This window comes from Seriola aureovittata, chromosome 12 (genome assembly GCF_021018895.1).
Source record: "Seriola aureovittata isolate HTS-2021-v1 ecotype China chromosome 12, ASM2101889v1, whole genome shotgun sequence".
NCBI lineage: Eukaryota > Metazoa > Chordata > Actinopteri > Carangiformes > Carangidae > Seriola > Seriola aureovittata.
Window position 1 is genome coordinate 22,934,646 of NC_079375.1, and position 21,076 is coordinate 22,955,721.

Below are 21,076 nucleotides of genomic sequence, written 5' to 3' on the forward strand. Positions count from 1 at the left end.
CATTTCACTGCTGACAGACCGAGTCCAGTTTGAAATCTTAATTATCACGTCCGAGTCCAAAACTCCTACAAACTGTGGATGAAAACGTTTTGCCAACATTGGACTTTGATGTGAAGCCAGTCAGTGGTGACCTCTCCCTCCATTTGGTTTTAATGGTGATGGAGGGGCAGCAGTGTTCTGCACAGCCAGACATATGAATACAGGAAATAAGCCAAACCTCAGTCCAACTCCTCCTCCTCCTCCTCCTCTCACATCCCTTTACATACATCCCAACAGCAGACATTTTAAAGACAACAAGTGGCAAAGACGTAACTAAGGAGAAACAACAAAGAGACAACTATCCGTCCAGTAAACGCTTGTGCCAGGGCGCCATCTGCTCATCCGCTCAGTGGAAGTGGAGGCGTCCAGGGCGGTCAAAGACAACGCAGGAAGATTGAGGGGACGGGGCTCCCTTTGAACGCTATGAACGAGTCTGGACAGAAAAGAGTCCCGGCAGAAGGCTACCAGCCGAGCCAAGCGGTAGCAGGAAGCAAGCTTCTTGTGTGTCACGAGATTTACGGTGACGTGTCCATCCACCAACCATCTGGGTCAACATAAATTAAGTGAACCAGACGGTAAGGAAAGGGCAGGGACTTACAAAAAAGAAAAAGTTGCACCATGTTGAGAAAAACAAAACAAGAAAGGCGATTTTCACTCTTAAACAGACGTAAAGATGAGTGGATGAAATGTGAAATGAAAGAGGAATAAAACATTTTTTTACAAATTCATCAACTCTTGTTATGAAAGTGAAAAGATGGAAGAGGAAGAAAAGAGCTCAAGAAGAGGTGACAGTTGGCGATGGGAGAGAGAGGTCTGTCCGTAATTCTCTCATTCACACACACACACACACACACACACACACACACTCTCACTCTCACACACACACACACACACACACACACACACACTCTCACTCTCTCACACACACACACACACACACACACACACACACGCTTTCTTTCTTTCGCTCTTTGTTGATGTCTCAACTGACATCACTGTCTGCCACTGCTGAAAACAACAGTCCCAGCCATCAGACAGAACCGGCCAATCACAAGGGGGGCAGGCTGTGTGCAAGTGTGCGTGGTGACTGATTGTCCGCCGTCACCGCTGGAGTTGTTGTACAATCTTCCCGCAGCTCTGCGCCATGTTTACCTTCATAGATAAGACATGCGTGTCGGTTACACTCTGACCTCTGCCCTACTTTCTGCGGAAAAAACACTGACACTTCAAGAATCGATCTGGAGTCGTAATCTGGCCTCAGAGAGAAAAGGACCGTTGCTTAGCGCCTGCAGTCGAACATAAAGTTATTAATGGCCAAATGTATTTTTCAGTATGTGTGTGTCGCTTTTAAATTCTCTGCCAAATCAAGCGAAGTGACCTCAAACCAGGAGTCAGTTAGTGTTGGAGAGGGAACAAAACTTTCGGATTTCCAGAGCAAACAGTCTTCACCAACTGCTGTGACGCCTTGAGCCAAATTAAACAGGCAATCATTTATATTAGTGATAAGAGGAGGCTCCGGCCAAGAGAGTGGGACTCGTATGTTGTTATTAGCATCTCAGACTAATGATGCAACAGAAGTGTTGCTATGTAGAGCGGCACGATACGTAGCAACTCTCATTTAGCTTTTAAACATGAGACTCACTTTAAAAGAGAGAGCACAAAGAACTGGGAATGGTCGCACCAAACACCTTCAGTTTTCTACTTGAGTATGACACTTAAGGTTTAATTTCTCCTCAGCTGAGAGCGAGTTTGAGAGAGAGTTTCCATGGAGACTGCTTGTTTGCTGGGATTACCGTGTGATTCCTGTTATCACTTTTGAGAAGCTCGGGATGCGTTCGCGTTGATTTTTTACCATAAACCTTGTGATGTTGGTTGGTGGTTAAGAGAGAGTCAGAGGTACCTTTAGTTTTTTTCTTAGTTTGGTTGACCTTAAGTGATTTCTTAAGTATAAGACCAAGATAAGGAGGAACTCAGACTTTAAAGAAAATCTTAACTTTAGGTGTTTTTTGCAACTGGCCCTTATGTTTAAGACTAAGATGAGGAGAAAATCTTAAATGCTTACGTGAACATTTTAAGGAAACCTCAAGGAGAAAACTTAAAGAGTGTTTTGTGCAACCGGCCCCTGAACTTTATTGAAATTGCTGACACTTTTATTTACATTGACATTGAATGAACTGCGCCCACCCCCACCCCCCTCAGGATGTATACTCACTGTTCAGGAAGGTGCTTTCAAATGCAAAGCACCTCATGAATACACAGCAACACATTCAAACACTTGGCCTAAGTGCCCCTAGTGGGCTGAGGAGTCATGACAGTCACTACAGATCATACTGAACTCTTACTCAGAGTGTGTGTGTGTGTGTGTGTGTGTGTGTGTGTGTGTGTGTGTGTGTGTGTGTGTGTGTGCGGGGCAGTAAAAAGGTACTTAACTCCACACTGACCACAGATTCAAACTCTCCTCCTGTGACAATCATTTCATCACTTTTAAATACCACGGATTACAACGCCTAAACTCACTCGACTTTGTATTTTTTGCAACTGTCCTGCAGTGTCTGACTCCGCTAAAGATTGACTGGCAATCTGTCACCGAACTGAAACACACACACACACACACACAAAAAGTTCTGAAAACAAGAACCAAATCTCCATCCTCCAATCGCCTTCAAATTTTGCAAGAGAGAGACAGTGTGAGAGGAGAGAGCGGGGCGAGACTGATAACACCCCCCCCATCTTAAGTTCGGATAGCGCATGTGCATTTTAACGTGGATATGAATCTCGAAAGAAGAAAGAAGAAAAAAAAAATGTCATCGGGGAGGAAAGCGAAGCTTCAAATGAGCGAGAATGTCAGAGGAGAGTTGGAGCTGTGAGTTTGTGTTTATCACTGTCTCAAGACGGACTGAAGGAGTTGGACTGAAGGGAGGGAGAGAGGGAGAGAGAGAGAGGGAGAGAGAGAGAGAGAGAAGTGATGTGACTGCCAATGAAACCTCTATTTAAAGCTTCACCAACAGCAGAGGCCCGACACTGACACATTTACCTCTTGGCCTCATCTTTTATCAGCAGCCAGAAAATAAACAGTGAAAACATGTTTAGTGCCACCAGAGCTGCAGAGATCAGACGCATGGAGAGTGTGAGTGGGAGGTTTCTACGACTGAAAAAGTAAAAGACAAACTTAGGGAAGTCGTTGATGTTTAGTTGGCGTTTCGTGCTCAGCGTTGCCATGGTGATCAGCAGGTGAAGACAGCTCTGCCTGCTGCACGCAAACACCAAAACAATAAAGGAAACCGCAGAGTTATTACTCACTGAAAACTTGTGCATCTTTGTTGTTGTAAAGATAAAAAACAAAAAAACATCACGACCTTGTGTGATTCGGGGGGGGGGGGGGCAAACTGTAGGTCGGATGAAAAGATTAAAAAAGTGCTTGCAGGTTAAGAGGATCATTTTAAAAACTAGATTAAATCAGAGGATCGTGAGCACAAATACACAAGAAAATAAAAGCCTGTGAGTAGCCGCGCAGGACAGGGACAGTAAAGCACCTGGCCTCTTGAGCTGAAACTGGGGAGAAGGGGAGGCAGAGGGCGACTCAACTGGTGGTCCGGCAGCTGTGGACTCACTCAGAGATGTGGCTGCATCCATTGTTTGACATCCTCGTGTGTTTCTTCACTTGTGTATGTGATGTGTGTGTGTGTGTTACTGGAGTGTCTGTGTGTGAGCAAAAGTGAAACTCACCAGGATCCCAGCAAACTGCTTCTCTTCCATCCTTCAGGACCTTGTCTGCAAAGATCCCGCTGCCTCTCTGCTGCCGTCTCTCTCTCTCTCTCTCTCTCTCTCTCTCTCTCTCTCTGGGATGGACTCGTCCGCCTCTTGCAATCAGAGTTTGATGAAGTTTTCTGAGGTGGCTCGAGTGTCTTCACCCCCGTCGCGTCGCTCTCTCTGTCTCCGTTCCCCTCCTCTTGCCTCGTCGGCGTTGTTGTGCGCGAGTGTAGCTGGAGTGGCGTCGCCGCTTTGTGTTAATTCTGCCCTAATCCAGAAACTTTTCTATGCTGTGAAAAGAACATGTGACAGGCAGAGAGGGGTGGAGGGAAGGAGAGGAGTGGGGGAGGAGGAGGGGAGGGAAGGCAAGGCAACACTTTTTAGTTACTTGTCCCCTTGGCCACGTTCAAAAAAATTCCTCAGTCTTTGTACATGATCTGTTTTGAGGTTAAAAAATTTAAAAAAAAAAATACAGAATCAACTATTTGCACTTTGCAATTTCAACAAACTATGAGTTTGGAAATAAAACTTTCAAGAATCTGTAAGAAAAGATGCAGAGGAAGAATTTAGAGAACATGTAGTAACAGATTTGCATTTTGTAGCAAAGCAGCTGCCATAACAAAGTGCCCTTTTGTGTAAAGAGATTAACTGTTAGGGGAACGTTTAGACTGCCCATTGACTACCGCTGTATGAAAGCCAAGCTGGGAAAAGAACACTCAGAAACAGGCAGGATTGAGTCTGAAACGCTGACGTTAGCTTCAAATATTCATATTTGGTGAAGAGATTCTGATCTGACACGGTAAATATTTCACCTGTGATCGATACGAACTGCGAAAATGAATGTGATAATGTTATAACAACACATGCATTATTTTTCAAACGTCTCAGTGGAGATATGGGACTGTTCTTGAAAACTCTTTTTCTTTTTTCCATAACTGCTAAATCTGCACGTTATTTTCTTAATCGTTTGGTCTATAAAATGTATGAACGTACTGAAACAGACACAAATTAACTGCTTATCAGAAGAGTTGCTGGTTCATTTTCTGTGTATCAGCTAATCAACAAGTTTTTTCATCAGGTGATTACATAAGTTGTTTGGTGCTGAAAAACTGAAGTTCATGTTTAACTTTACACTACATCACTCCTCTTCCTCACGTTACTCTTCCTCCTGTGAAGGTGTCATGTGGAGTCAAACCCTCCTTTCATCTGACCCCATGAATAAAAATCCTAGACAGTGGACTAAAAGCCCCCCAGAGAGAGAGATAGAGAGAGAGAGAGAGAGAGAGAGAGAGGCCAAATATAGCCACTATTCAAAGTTACACACACATGAACACACTCGCCCCCCTTTCGCATGTACAGGAGCCTACAGGGACCTAAAACTGCCCCGGGACATCCATCATACACAGCGTGCTGCACACTGATAAAAACAAAAAAAACTAAACATAAATACATGACAAGAAACGGTTAAAAAGCAGTTATATACTGAACCTTACCATCCACAATATGACGTCTGAAGAAAATAAACCACCAACTTCTACATCAGGAGAGAGAAGCAGCAGCTCAGCGGTGAGAAACTAACTGGTGTGAAGAGTGAAGCCTCGGTGCTCTGGCTCCATCCCACTGGTTGACTCCGCTAATGTATGTACACAAGGGGAGATTTGAGCCGAGCCTATTGGGCAGTCCCAGGAGGAGTGTCAGCGGCGGGGAGAGGTTACATCAAACTCACCCAGTCTGTCGTGAGGGATGTTCCCGGAACAAAACCAATCAATTCAATCCAATCAATTTCCAGGTGGAGCCATTAAAGTCCCATTGTACATTCTTGACACTGACATAAACGTCCACTTAATGATGAGTTCAAATACTCAGTTCATATAAACTTGACTTTTGGGGGCTCTTGTTTGCTTGCCTCTATCCATAGAGGACACTGTGCTGTTAGGTCACATTTGCTATAATCAATAATTGGTCATTGATTGTTTCAGTATTTTCTCAGGTTCCAGCTTCTTAAATGCATTTAAAATATCATTTCAAACTTCAGGTTTTATGCTTTTGTTTTTTTTACTTTTCATATGATTCATTGATTAATCAAGAATGAAAACGATGTTGTTTGTAGCTTCATCTGCGACTAAACCAAGCTGACGGCAGAAAGCGGGAAGAGTGGCCGAGCTCATGCGGCAATGTGAAAAATTGACGTGCTCAGGAGGTGAAGCAGCTTTGGATACAGGTTTTGGTTGTGGATGACTCAGGCGTGAGTAATGGTGCTGCACCTTTGAAACTTAAAAGCATTTCCCGCTGTATAGAGAGAGGCTGCAGCTGGAACACACATACCTGTCCTGACCCTGCAGCACTCAGCCAAGGATGACAGGAAGTGGGTTCGGGAATTATAAAGACTTCATTTTCAACTAAATTCCAACACCATGTCTTGTGCCACCCACAGCCAGAGTAAACATGGAGTTTCTTTCCTATCTTTACTCAAGAGGTCTTTCGATTTGAGAGAGTTATTCTTCATTTCAACTTCAGATTTTGTAATGGTTTCCCTCAAAAACCCTCTCTCTCAAATAGACCTTACTCGGGCAAAAATGTGCTCCACTCCTGCTCAAAACTGTTTGTCTGCACTCAGGTACTGTTGCTGCACAAATATCCTTCTTCTCTCGATTATGCTGCTTATGAACCTCATGCTCTCAGAATCTTCTGAAGCAGCAGAAGATCTTTGTGAAAGGACCCTGTCAGAAAAATAAGTATTTTATTGTAATGGTGCTATTACTTTCTCCAAATTTCATTGTTGAAGTCATATTTGCAGCATGGGAATACATCAAGCGGCAACCTCCAACACCGAAGTACCAATAACTGCAGGTCTTGAATGGCCTCTAGAGGCTGGCTCCTAAAGCGAGTCACTCCCCAAAGACTCCCATGTTAAAATTTTACAGCAGAAATAAACATGTATACATCCTGATACAAAATGGTTTAGGTCTCTATAGTTAACTTCCTGCTTCATGATAACTGTGCGGGGGTTGAATTTGTTTATAACTCTTTGAGTGGGTGAGCGTGTGCGTGCCCCTCCTCTTTGCCCATTTTTGTATTAGCCGAGAGTTCGGCGGAGTCGAAACCTATAGGTGAAGCCACGGAGGCTACATGCATCTTAATTTACGGTCCATGGAATACATGCATGATAATATGCTTGGGTTTCAAGTGTTAATTATGCTTGTTGCTAGGCAACAAACAACAAAACAGATGCTGCTGCGTTTCTCTGTTATCTGCATTTCAGTGTTTATGAAGTCGGTATGAAGGACCGACAACAAAAGCTTCGACATTTTGACAAAACACAGCTCGTGAGATTGGACATGTCTGCATATGCACAAAAGCAGTCTGTTACTCATAAATCAAAGGAAATCCTTTAATTGTGTCACAGATATTATTCCAGTTTATTTAAATCCGAGTTAATGCTATAGTGAAATTACCGGAGATTAAGATGCATCTAGCTGCTCATAATTTCTCTGGGTTTGTTAAAGCAGTGTAGAAGAAAATATGTTATACATGAACATACAGCTTCGTGTCATTTTTGAGTTAAGGCTGTATGTTGTTTCAGAAAAATACACTTTGATTTTTATTATTATTTATTTTTTTTTTTTACATGGGCCTAAATTATTATAACATGAAATGTACTGATATTGAGTAACATGTTACACGGTGCTGGGGGGTTTTACCCCAGCTACCGGGGCCCTGTTTACCCCCCGTTCCTCCCACTGTGGAATGTGGAATATGTATGGCTCTCCTACGCTGGCCTCAGAATTACTGTGTGGTAATTGGATTACACACATTATAGTATTGAGTATGTGCAATAAATAAAGACAAAACTGAAATAACAATGGTCCTTTAAAACAGATGTTGGCAAAAAATCTCAAGATAATATAATAAAGAAGAACAGACTTTAAGGACTTTGTTATGTTAGTTGATATTGTGCTTTAGTTATATTCCCAAAAACATTCTCAATTACATTAGCACAAACCAGCTAACACACAGTGGAACTGGACCTATCCAGTCACTTAGCCCAGTTGGTAATTGGTCTGGGTCATACCTGGTGCACAGGGTGGGAACCATACCAAAGGAAAACACCCAAATATTGTGCTGCATATGTACGTCTCTGCATGGCTATAGGCAAAAATCATGTGATACTTTTTGACTGTGTCCCAGCAAACTGCTGAACTAATCAACAATGTAATTACATTTTTGCAAGGGTGCTTTTCAAGTGTAATTAAGGCCCTTTTTAAATTATGAGTCAGATTGTAATGAAAGCAATTAAGGAATGCTGAATAAAATAGCCTTCTTAATCATGAAAATATAAGTAAATTAAATAAATAAATGATGAATAATGAAAATGTAGTAATGCTACTGGTTTTTTTAGCCATGCTAGAGGCGTGACTCCAGGGATGACACAGTCAGTCTGTCAGATGGTGGGTCAGTTCACCACTTTGGTCCAGTTTTGTCCAAGCAAATGGAAAAAGAAAAATCAACCCCTTGGACAAGTCCAGGGCAGATTTGCTTTTTCTCGACCATGTGACTACACAGCAAAACACAAGGTTAAATGCTAATTTAACATGCCACAATTAAATCCCCCTTTCAGTACCATGGATAGCGCCACTCGCCCAGGAGTGCCAAAACACTTATTTATACACTTCAATATTTGATAGAAAATAACAACAGCTCAACTTGCTGTCAAGACAAAGATAAACAGGCTATTGTCACAGGAGCATGAGCACTGACAGTGAAAGTCCTTTTCTGATTTTATTCTTATTTGCACTATAGACTGTTCCATAGCTGAATGGCCATCAGGACCACAGGGAGATATCCCGGGGCGCCACCACATCAGTGGGCAGGTAAAAAAAAACCAGAAACGCCAGTAACCGGAAATGACACAACGCGCTTACTGCAGCCCTTTTAAGAAATAAAGGGTTTCTAAACGCTAGAGGGCTTTTATTTTGAAATGGTTGCAGTAAGTGTTGAGTTTGTATTAACATGTAAGGCAGTAATTTTAACAAGGCAAACAGGAGTAGATCAAAACAAGGCTGTCAACTAAAATACTGCTATGAACACTTATACATATCAAACTGAGAGAATGAGAAATAAAGGCCTGCCTCTAATACAAGTCTGACTCAGATAAACCTGCTACCTCCTGCAGTTGAGGTAAATAAAGTCCCCGATCACTATTTGAGGAAGTGCAGCAGTTGAAAACTGTTGTGGATCTGCTGTAAACACCCCCTGATGACGTTTTACAAACTGTTCATTACTTTGAAAGAGCAATGGCCAATAGGAAAAGTCCAATACTCAACCGGCCGACCAATGGTGTAACTTTGTCACTCACTCACTCACTCACGGCTGGTCCAGCCAAAAAGAAAGAAAGAAAGAAAAAGAAAACCTGAGGATGACACCTAGTTAGACATTAACCAGTAGTGAGTATTTTTTTTGTTGGGGCCCCATCTTGTTTATCATCACTGTGACAGAGCGAGGTCCTTGGCCTGGTCTGACATGGTATATAACACATGGGTTTGAGACAAAATAGCATCTGTTATTGCTATCTGTATTTACAATGCATCGTATTGTTGGGTTTGCAAAGCAGCTGTCTATTATCAATGATGTCAATATGCAGCACTATGATTGAGACTCCGCAAGCCCTGCTTTGTCATGATAGACAGCCTCATCCCTACACTGTGCACAGATAGGTAAATATGGCTAAGAAATTGCGATGGTACTCGAAGCAGTGATGACTATGCTTAGGCCTTTGTTCAGCAGCCAGTAAACAGAGCCAGCATCACTCTGGACTGCTGAAAAATTCTTACAATAAGGCAACGACATTGGGAATGAGAAGATATGGGATTTTAATATGAAGTGCAACAAATCATGATTTTTGTTTTTTTATTAGTGGCATTCAAATGATTTTGGCTGCTGTGGTAGAGGAGTTGGAAAGGGAGGAGAGTGTTGCGAAAACACAGAAACATAATCTATAGCAGTAAAAATACCAGTGGAGAAAAAGCAGAGGAATCTTTCTGAATCCTGTGCCAAGACAAAAGAGCTATATCACTGTGCCAAACAGCAGAGAAAAAACCTTTTCAAAGCATATTCTGATGGTAGTCAATGAATAGCCGCTGCTACAGCACAAACACACACAAGCAAGGGTCAACCTCTCTTATCTTTTTAACTGAATGGAGACCTTGGCCCAGAAACAATCAAAAACACAATCACTAATGCATGCTGCACAACAAAGACCCACCGTACTTTAAACTATCACTGGATCAACTATAGGACAACTGCGATTTATGTGAAGAAATGAATGTAGTTGGGGAACAATTGCACATCACTCCAATGAGGATGATCAATTCATTGTCTGTCCTAAAAGGGAACGCCTACTCAGTTACTTTACAGACTGATTTCTGAATGATTGAATAAAAATGAGAAGCAGAAAAAGCCGATTTCAGGTAAACACTCAGAGAAACAATTTCCTGAAAGGTTGGATGGTGGGTCCAGGTGGGCGGGGCTTGGGGCATGGCTGAGGGCAGTGACTGTACACTTGTGACATCACAAAGTTACAGAAGTCCTGACAGCTTGTTTTAAGGCTCAGTTTCTGAATACAGGCTGTGTGCATTTCTCTGTGGACTGAGGCTTTGATACTTTCACTGTATTAATATAGAACCTAGACCTGCTTTATATTCAAACAACACATGGAAATCTACCTTTACACAATATGGGACCTGTAAGCTTTGATAATGCCTTCAGAGCTCTTCCACCTGTGATCAATAAGATAAGAAATGTTTGAACAGTAGCATGAGAATAAACAGAGTGCTACTTGAGAGAATTACCTGTACAGCTCCCTTCATCTCTACAGAGTATTTCAACGTCTTGTAGCTAATTGTTTTGGTTTTACTGTTTTGATTCAGCCTCACTGCTCTCATTAGCATAATTTACAGCAACAGCAGGCAGCTGTTTTAAGCTAAAAAAAATCATCAGATGAACCCATGGCACTCTACCCACTTTGAACCAACCGCAGACAAACGAAGTAAGTGACTAACCGAGGAAAACAGTGGAACATAAACTCAGTAAAAAGCCAGATATTTACCTCGGGAGTTGGTTGAGACCAAAGCAGATCTAAAAGGAAGGGTGAATACTGAACTTGCATCTGTCGCTCTGTATCTGCTATGTGTAAATAGGCAACTGCTTATTAACACAACACATTTGGTGAAACACCTTTATATGGTGATACTATAAGTACTTATAAGGTAATGTCAATGTCGTGTTTACCACTTGTTCTGCTGCCTCTACGTGACTAAAAGATCATTAATGGAGGTATTCTGCAGCAACACAACTTAAGAACCTGGAAAACACATGATTTAAATACCAAATCGAGGCAACACTCCAACATAAAACTAAATTCTACAATAAGGTGTGCAGCCTTCCTGAGTCTTTCAAAACACAGATTCCTCTTGAGTGAAACTACAGTACAGTAGCTAGCAGGCGCAGGACCAGGAGTCTGAAACTGAAGCAGCTAAATGATATTCAGCCATCATACATTGAATCTTATTATTAACACATGTGCTTTTCCTACTATGACATGTCAAAATGTCTTCCGTGAAAAAGGTCTGTGCAGCAGTGCAGACATGGTTGCACTCCATAGTCTGCTGCTTCTCTGAGAGATGGTTGTCTACCTGCCAACTGCTCAAACACTTGCACTGTCTCACACATTCATCCGGATGAAACTCTGAATACAGAAAGAAAGTCGTGAGACATGAGAGAGAGTTGCATTTCTATAACGTTAATCTTTTAGAAGAGGAGGGAAAACAAATGTACCTGCCTGCTGCGCCATAATTCTACAGGTACTTATTTTCTTTCTGTTTCTCATGACTTCCCTTAACGTGCAGAGGCCGTGCTGCCAGCACACCGGCTAGTTTTCCACCCTGACGGTCACTTCCATTCAGGCTGTGCTCAAATCCCACCTAATGTTTCACAACTGAGACATGGTTGAGATGCTGACACTGAACTGCTGCACTCCTCAACAAATACTAAACAGCTCAGCTTAACTATGCTGTAGGGCCCCCTGGTGGTCAAAATGTATAGGTGGAATTTAGACACTCCATCCTGTATGACCTGTTCTCCAGTCTCTTCCTCGCCACAACAGATAGTTTTCATGTACAACATTGCATGTTCAATACTGAAGATGTGTGAAATACAGACATCTTTGACATCAAAACTGACTTGACAGTGTTATTGCGTTGTATTACTGCTAATATGCACATAACTTCTTCCCTCTCACTTCCTTTATCCTCGGCCCATTCACTGCGTCTCTCCTAACCCCCTCTTCTCCTCTTTTGCTCTAGTCCCACAGTATTTGGGCATTCCAGACATCCAGACATGTCTGGACCAATGCTTCACAAAAACAACAATGACATTTTTCAGAGCCTACTGTGAAAACTGTCTGATGCAAACCATGGGAAAATTCCATCATAACAAATATCCGATGCTATTACAAATACAGTATGCTGCAGTGCAAATGCAACGCATGTACACATACACAGTAATGTGTAACACTGGCTATTCAACCCATGACCTCATTCTTACCATGACTTTAACCAAGTGTTTTTGTCGCCTAATCTTAAACCTGTATTAATTAATTGGTGGACATGTTGGGGTAGTGAAACATTAGTGTGAAAAACTGGACTCCTCATAGACTCCGCTGACAATCTCCCTTCACCCTTTCACCACCTTCAACCTTCATACAATTACATCCTGGAGGGGGAAATGAGGCACTTTACCACTCCATTGGCAAAGGTTCCCTCCTTCACTCTCCCTCCATTGTCTCTGCAGAAAAAGACTTTCTATTAGAGCTGCACGATATGCAAAAAAATAAGATATTGTGTTATGCAATTTCAGTTGGAATGGTCGTTTTTGCATTTCACTTTCAAAAATGATGGTGATGCTGTGATTTTTGTTGGGTCTTGTACCAAACAAACATGTTTACATATTGAGGTACGTCCGGAGAATATGATTTGTGGGCCGGGGCGTCTCTGTAGCACCAAAAAGCTTATGGTGCTAAGAATGCACAACAATGTTGTGACACGTTTTTACCTTTATCAAAAAATGTGCAGCTCCTGCGATTCGGATATTGCACTTGGCCATATTGCGATTTTGATTATATTGCAATTATTAATCATTAAGCTAGCAACTGGTGATTACTCAAATTTCTGAGTGATTATTTCTGGCCTAGTTTAGGATTTCTGTCACAGATCAAAACAGACCATCATCTCAGCTTTTTGTAGAGGCCTTCACAGCTAAGATTCTTCAGTTGCCAGTAGATACTGAACCTGACCTGAACACAGCATGTGTGACAGCAGGTATCAGAAGTGCAGCGGGGAGCACTGGTGATCGAGCCCTGTTTGTCATGAACCTGCTCTAACCCCCAAAAATCTCCTGTCGATCACAGCAGGTAAAAGGTAAAGTGAAGGTAAATGTTTAGAACTTGAATTGCACGATAATATATGGCGTTGGGTTGCGGTAACTTGTTTCAGTCTATGTGTCAGTTTGCTTTTTTAAAAGCATTTAATGTTCAGTTGTTCACGCCTTGTTTACTGAAGTTTAATGACAGAGATAAGGCAGGGGACGGTTTAGCTTTTGTAACATGATCCCTGTTTAAATGTGGCAACAAATGCTGATAGCTTCCTTATTCATCTTTAAATTGTAACTGAGTCAATTGAAGCTATAACAGACAAACTAGTATTACAAAAAGTGGCAGAGTACTTTGGATACAACTCTTGTAGATTTTGAGATGTACCAGTGGCCTATGTTTTTACTAGGAGTACTGTTACTTTGCTTTTGAGACATACATAAGAAGACTAAGCTGCTTAGGCTATAGGAGTCTCTGTCCCTTCCACATACGCAAAAATATGTTGCCCACAGAGCACTACATAAGGAAAGCAAACAGTAGGAAACTCTAGGGTCGGATGAAAGAAAGGCACTCCTGTGTGTGTATAAGGATACGGTGGAAAGGCTGTGGTGTGTGCATGTATTGGGGGCTGGGGGTTACTGCCATTCATGCACGCACAACATCTGTTGACATACCCCACTTTTACCATTCAGCCCAGCAGCCAATCTGGTTTTGTCACATGAATACAAGTGACATACTGTATATAGAACATTATGTTCTCTTAATTAATCAACTTTCCATTTGATGTATAAAATGCAGAGAAATTGTGAAAAATGCCCATTATATTTAAGTGCACATATTTGATCTGATCTTAATCTAAATTGCACGTGTAGACAAACACAATGTGCTTAAGCTAATAACTTACAAACTAACTGGCCTATTATCTTTGGTGTCTTTATTGAACACAGTCATTAAACATTCACAGATAGAATGTTTGGCACCAATAACCTCAAACCAGCTCTTCCAGTAGATGCACAATGTTCAGGAGCCATATTCCTACAGGATGACTGATGCGAACTTTTCTCTTGAGGTCATTCCACAGCATCTCTACAGGGTTGAGGTCTGTGCTCTGGCTGGGCTCTGGCTCCAACAGGTGGATTTTCTTTGTCTGAAGTCATTCTGTAGTAGATTTACTTTGTTGTTTTGGGTCATAGTGCTGCTGCATCACTCAGCTTCTACTGAGCTTCTCTTCTGCTGAGCTACACTGACATTATCCTGCAAGATACTTTGATAAACTTGATGATGTCAAGCTGTCCAGGTCCACAGGCAGCGAAGCCCCAGATCATGATGTTCCTCCACCATATGTCACCTTTGGGATGATGTTTTGTGATGTTTGTATGGTTTTTAATGCTGCATGTTCCTCCCAAACAATTCAACTTCCTGTATGGCGACATGGCCACACCATGCTCCATGATTTGCGGTTGGTAGTCTCATGAACAGAGACGTTAACCAGCTCCAATGATTATTTTAAGCCTTTAGCTGTTACTCTGAGCTTATTGGTTTCTTTGTTAAGTTACTTGGTGCGTTGCATTGCGCCTTTGGGGTCATCTTAGCCAGACGCCCACTCCTATAGAGAGGAGCAACAGAACTAAATCATCTCCATTTACAATCAGTTTGTCTGACTGCGGACTGATGAATATTTAAACTCTTTGAGATGACTGTGTAACCTCTCCAGCTTCAAGCAAATCAACAATTACAGACATGAAGTCTGAGAGATCTCTCTCTCTTGCAAGGCATGTTTAACATCGGCAGGTGTTCCTTGTGAACAGCAAACTGTAAATGTTTGATTGTTCTGTATAAGTCAAAGTAGCTCTAGCCCACACATCCAATCATTGACTGGACTCCTGACTCCAGTTGACTTTTTCCAGCCTATACTCTGATAGTTTGAAAATATCTATCCAATATGGACAAGAACAATACAATGATTTGTGTGTTATTAGTAAAAATAGACTGAGTGTGTTCATAAACGTAACTTAGATGAAGATCTGACCATATTGTGAAACAAATTTATACATAAATGCAGAAGCTTCAAAAAGGTTCACTTACTTTTTCTTGCCACTGTAAGTACTATAAACTGCTGCCACTGGCAGTAACACATGATTTTATATTATTGATGAGAACCCCACCAGGAAACCAATATTAGCTCATAATACATGTATCCATATCAGCATGAACTGTACGTTGGCTGATAAGTTACAAGAAAGTGAAGCACAGAAATGTCATAAACATGTCAGAGGAAGTTCAGAAGCAGCATCAACATCACGTAGGGCAATGTCAGCTGAGGCATATATATATATATATATATATATATATATATATAGTTATATCAATGTGATAGTCCTCAGGTTATAATATCAATATCATTACATTATTAGCATGACTGTTAGTCATTTTTTGAAGGCTAATTCCTCCTATAATATAATATAGCATGTAGCTATAATGTCAGACAGGTTCCTGTATATTAAACAGCGTGTCCTAATAACAACTATTAGTACATAGGAAGACTGCAGAATAGTTTTGAGTTGATTTGTATAGTAGCAAACTATGCTACAGGCTACTGTTACATCATAACTCAGCCATGAAAGTCAGCTACTATCCATAACACTCAGTCTTTAAAAAGGCATATTTCAACACGGAAATGGCCCCCTTCATCTTCACCCTCCCTCCCCTTCCTCTTTAAGTGAAGTCACAACAGGGGGGGGGGCAATACCAGTGCCACGTGTTTCTCCCTGCTGGGATTAAATTACATCTTTAAAACGCTCCATCACAATAAGACTCACTCTGACTTTATTATTGGAGCCCTCTTCACGCGCGTGGGATGTTTTTTCTTTTCTTTCTAATTGCCGTCATTCAATTTCCTCCCTCAGCATGAAGCCTATAACATAAAGTGGTTCCTCTGAGAGAAGATCATCACATCACAGCCTGGGGTCTGCTGATCCACCACTTATTGTTCAGAAACCGGAGAATTACAAAATTAAAAACACTCGCACACTTCCTCTCCCGCCTTTAAAGGTGTTGTCTTACCGTGGAGGTGAGCTCTCGTCCTCTGGCTGCAGTCTCCTCTGACATACATGAAGGGGGGGTTTTCCGCCAATATTGGGTTATTGGAAGTTGCATCACCTTGGTCTTCCGTCCCTCTTCGGTCACAGCCGGGGCAACAACAACTCCTCCTTACGCCCCTCCCTTCTCAACTCCTAAATAGGCGGGGGGCAGCAACATGTGAGGGCCCTTGTGTGTCGACGCTCTAACCTGTCAGAAACACATGGTTCATGAACATCCTCTATGTGTCTGGCTATCACTGCCTGCTCCCTATTGGCCAACATAATGCATCTGCTATTAATATGGTCTCAGTTGCTACTTAATTAAAGCAATTAGGTGTCATTTTTCATCTTAATGTAAAGATCGCTAGAAACCAAACTTGAGAGCCACACGTACACACGTCATAAGAAATGCTATGCGAGCAATTACGCTCCTATCACATCAGGTGTTTTGTTTTTGCAGTGCGATGCTTGTAACCCGCTCCCGACATAAAGCATTTCACTGTCTGTTAGGGTGCACGTGGAGGAATGCATGTTCATGTGTTGCTCATTCTTTTGTTGTAAGAGCTTGATGCCGCAACCCGTCCCTCACAGAGACCCTGTGGTGTGTGTGTTTGTGTTTGCAGGCACTTTGTGATCACATGTGATTGCATCCGATGTGATGCACAGTGATAGTGATGATGATGATGATGATGATGATGATGATGATGATGATGATGCGAATTAATGCCAGTCAAAGCAGAGGTATATAATGAGTGAATGCGATGCTCCAGACAGGTGTGGTAGCCTCGGCTGCACGGTGTGCCACCGGTGACAGATGAAAGCTTCGGGGCGTCCACGAAGGAGAGATTTAGTGATATGTGTGACGGATGCAGCTGATGATGGATAACGGAGGTTTTGGTATGGCATGCAGATACAGGCTTTACCTTGTTTATAGAGCGATCGGGTTGTAGGGCGGTTGGGAGAGCGGTGGAGGAGGAGGAGGAGGAGGAGACACGCATGCAGGCGCGGTGGTGGTCAGACACTGGGGTGAGAGGAGGGAGGTGAGGAGTTTTGCACAATCCTTTGGTAGCCCGCAAACCCTTCTGGAGAACGCCTCAGAATTTGTGGACCCATCTTTAATTTGAACCTGAAAAAGATGAAAACATGAAAAAGATGAAAAACTTTAGTAATCAAATACATTTTTGGAAAGATGATGTACAAATACCAGTTCAACCATGGATACCTTAATGGACATGTGAATGTGGGCGATACAGGCCAGTACACTAATAAGACTGAAAATAAATAGGCTGTCCCATATGATACATCACTGTTTGTGACTTTGACTGCCTCCAAGCAAATGGTGTTGAAAGACAAATATAAATACGCGGCTACTTTCATTCCAGTGGTCATTTACTCCTGTATCTTACCAGGTTTGAGGTACTTTTACTATTTCCATTCTGTAACTTTATTTTTACTACAAACTACTACAAACACTAAAACCCTGTGCTGTAAACCGTTGGTTTTCAAAGTGGGGTCTGCGGACCCCCAGGGCTCCTTGAACACCATCCAGGGTGTTCCCAGCAAAAAGGCAAATCATTTATTTTCACTGTAATTCCATCCATAAGTGACAGAACGTATATGACTATCGTAGCTATGGGTTTCAAACACACTGTAATTACAATCTTATCAGATGGGGGACTCTGGGAGAAAATCTTATCAACGGGGGTCTGTGGTCTAATTTGTGTCAGTTCAGGGGTCCTTGATGTGACAGTTTGAGAACCACTGCTCTAAACCATCTAGATGTACAGTATATGATGTATATTGTACATATATATAAAGTAGATCATATTAGCACCACCATGAGCAGCTACAACAGTAACATAGCCTACAACTACTACTGCTACTACATATGGTAATAATAATAATAATAATAACAACAATGCCATATACATCAGTCATCACAGGATATGTTAAGTTGACTGTAAGAGTTTTACTTGTAATAGAGTATATTTATATTATACTGTATTTCTCTCACTGCTGTCTCCTTCAGCTCCAGCAGAAAAAGACATAACATGATTAGCAAAACAAATCTCTATTTTAATCATATTTTTTTTCATTTCAAATATGTGTTATATAAGGATATATATATATACACAGTATATGTATTTAGAAATACATAAAGCACGTGCAAAAAGAAGCTTGGAAAATCAAATCTAAAAAACTAATTATGAACTGTGTCAAAAAGGCAAGAAGACAAGCAGAGGCATGAGAAATCTTAAATAATGAGGGTGGTCGACCTCAGTTTCATTATAATTTCATTTCATTTGTTCCATGGCGATATGCAGCCAGACATACAGTAGAGGGGTTTTTTTTCTATTACCCTTCAGAAACAAATGCCAGGAAAGATAGTAGTTACATAAATGAATGTCAGAAAACGCAACAGGTGGTATTTTTCACAGATAAGCGAGATGTGAGTTTGCAAGGACACACGCTGCATCAAAACTTATGTAAATCATCAGACACATCGAGCACACGGAGATGAGTCACAGAAAGAGGAAAAGGAATCATGTTGGTCAAATGTGTCTGATATATGCTGCAGCATAAGATTTACCATTGTTGAATACAGTGGCTTGACTGAACTGGACCATTTATTTTTCATAAATTGTGCAAAAGAATAACAGGGAGATGTTATTCGTGCTAAAGTGTGTTACACGTTATGAAACAGTTGCTTATTTACATATTGAGAACAGAGCAACATTAGTGTTGATATGGAGTCCTGTTTCTGGCTATTGACTTTGTCTGCCAGCTTACAACACGTTTATCTGGACTAGGTGCGCTAATGCGTAGGAATACAGTAGTTCAGCGGTTCACAAAGGAAAGGGTTGTTACGCATTAAAAATATTCAAAATATAGCCCACACACAAAACATTTTTTTGTGGCTAGCCCCGTCCACAACAGTTCTCCTGGCTGCTTCTCTCAACTGTGCGTGTGCTGATCTGAATCTACTGCAGGTAATACATTAAACTATGTATAAGAACCTCCCACAACCCCACGTCAAATAACCCGAACTATCCCTTTAAGACAGATTGTCTATGAATGACTTTGTCACTCTGTAATGTCACCTTACTTCCTCCTCTGCTCCTGTCATAATTCCAATGGCTACTAGACGGATTTGTCACTGGGATGTAAACATATGTCTTTTTGGGGCGCATGAACACATGGTGGTGGGAGGACAGTCTCTGCAAACCAAATCACTGAGCTGAAAGCCTCATTAAACGCTCTGTACAGCTGATGAGAAGCATTAATGAAAGCTCTGTGCAATCATCATTATGAGCGACCCCCTTTCAAATGAATCATTAATTTGATCTTCTATTAATATTAAAATATCGACTAGCGCAGCTTGAAGTCATAGATATAACAATGAAGTTTTACATGCTCTTCTTATTAGAGAGCTGGTAAGTTGTTTTTTGAGATTTAAAGACATTTAAATATAATGTTTTTCATATTAGCAATCACTTAACTTAAATTTCCCAAACCCCTCAGTTCTTATGTTATCTGAGCATCATGAACAGTGCCCATGCAGGAAAAGAAGTTTGTGAGGGGCACAATGATACACCAAGACTGTCGGTGGAAAAAAGTTGGCTGGTAAAGTGTCTTCTACCTTTGTTGCTTTGCTGAATAACAAAGGATTTCTACAACGTCCTCTCCTCATGACAACAGAGAATATCTACTATCTACTATCTACTACTAGCTATACTCAGTTTGGCCAGAAGGTTGTTTCATTCCGGTGGTGTTTATATACGTGCTGTAGCACGAAAGAATGATCAAAATAACCACAGCAAGTTTTTCCAGACAAACCCTGTGAAGGACAGTGACGACTGAACATGCTTTCAACAGCTTTGGTTAGTCACAAGTAAATTGGGTCATTGCCATTCGCATGGGATCTGGTTCTTCAGCCTTAGCTGCATATGGAAAAAAAACATAGCATTATGCAAGTCATTGTATAACTACATACATTTTAGTTTCATATCATAACAACGCATTAGACTTTTCTTTCTTTTCTGGTGTCATTATGAAAAGCTAATGCTGAAACTCAAAACATTTTCTGGATATTCTGGAGGCAGAATCTGCTGTAGAGAAGGAGCATGTCTCCCATGCCCTCTGTTTGACCTGAGGGGGGTAATAATGTAGTGTTAAGGGAGTGGCATGTCTGAGAGAAAAGCTCCTTGTATAATGAAAGTCTGTATGAGAGTTTCCTGCAAGGATTTGTACAATCCACATGTTTGATGTATGTTACACTCATGTCATAATCAGAGGTGTACTGTCACTTTAAATCAAATCATTTTAATAAAATATTTTTGATTAATTATCACCCTGGTTTCCTCTGAGACGCACTGAGAGTGGAGTTTGACTCCTGACCTAGTGACAGTTGACAAAACCCAGAATCCCTTGGGTTAGGTAAACAAGGTCGCAGGGGCACACATAGCTTTGCCTCCTTGACAACACACACATGCACGCACAGGGAATACTAATCTATCATTCCCACTATAATGAACGCAAGGGTTATATAACCAAGTCCTTTAATACACAGGATTGGCTTTCAATTTAAAAAAAAATCAGCTATGAATTAGTAAATAAATGATTCATCAAACTGTTTTTTTTTAATTACACTGACAGTATTGTCACCTCACAGATACACTATGTTTCATTGTTTGCCACTCAGTTTTGAGTTGATTATAATTCAGTTTTAGCAAATAATCTAAATGATAAAATCCAATTTCACAAAATAAAGAGTTGAAGAATC

General features: G+C 41.3%; 1 protein-coding gene across 2 annotated transcripts in view; it reads right to left on the minus strand.

The window, feature by feature from the left end:
* Window positions 1–17,296, minus strand: part of slc6a9 (solute carrier family 6 member 9) — a 74,599-nt gene extending 57,303 nt beyond the window's left edge. The window contains exons 1-3 of one of the 2 annotated variants that reach the window (XM_056392209.1): window positions 17,217–17,296; window positions 16,277–16,501; window positions 3,766–4,079 (exon numbers count right to left, since the gene is read on the minus strand). In XM_056392209.1, the coding sequence (XP_056248184.1) occupies window positions 3,766–3,795 (30 nt within the window). In that variant the 5' untranslated portion in view covers window positions 3,796–4,079; window positions 16,277–16,501; window positions 17,217–17,296. Of the gene's footprint in view, window positions 1–3,765; window positions 4,080–5,282; window positions 5,419–16,276; window positions 16,502–17,216 lie in introns of those variants that run through there. The other variant, XM_056392211.1, reaches the window with a different exon arrangement.
* Window positions 17,297–21,076: the final 3,780 nt, after the last annotated feature.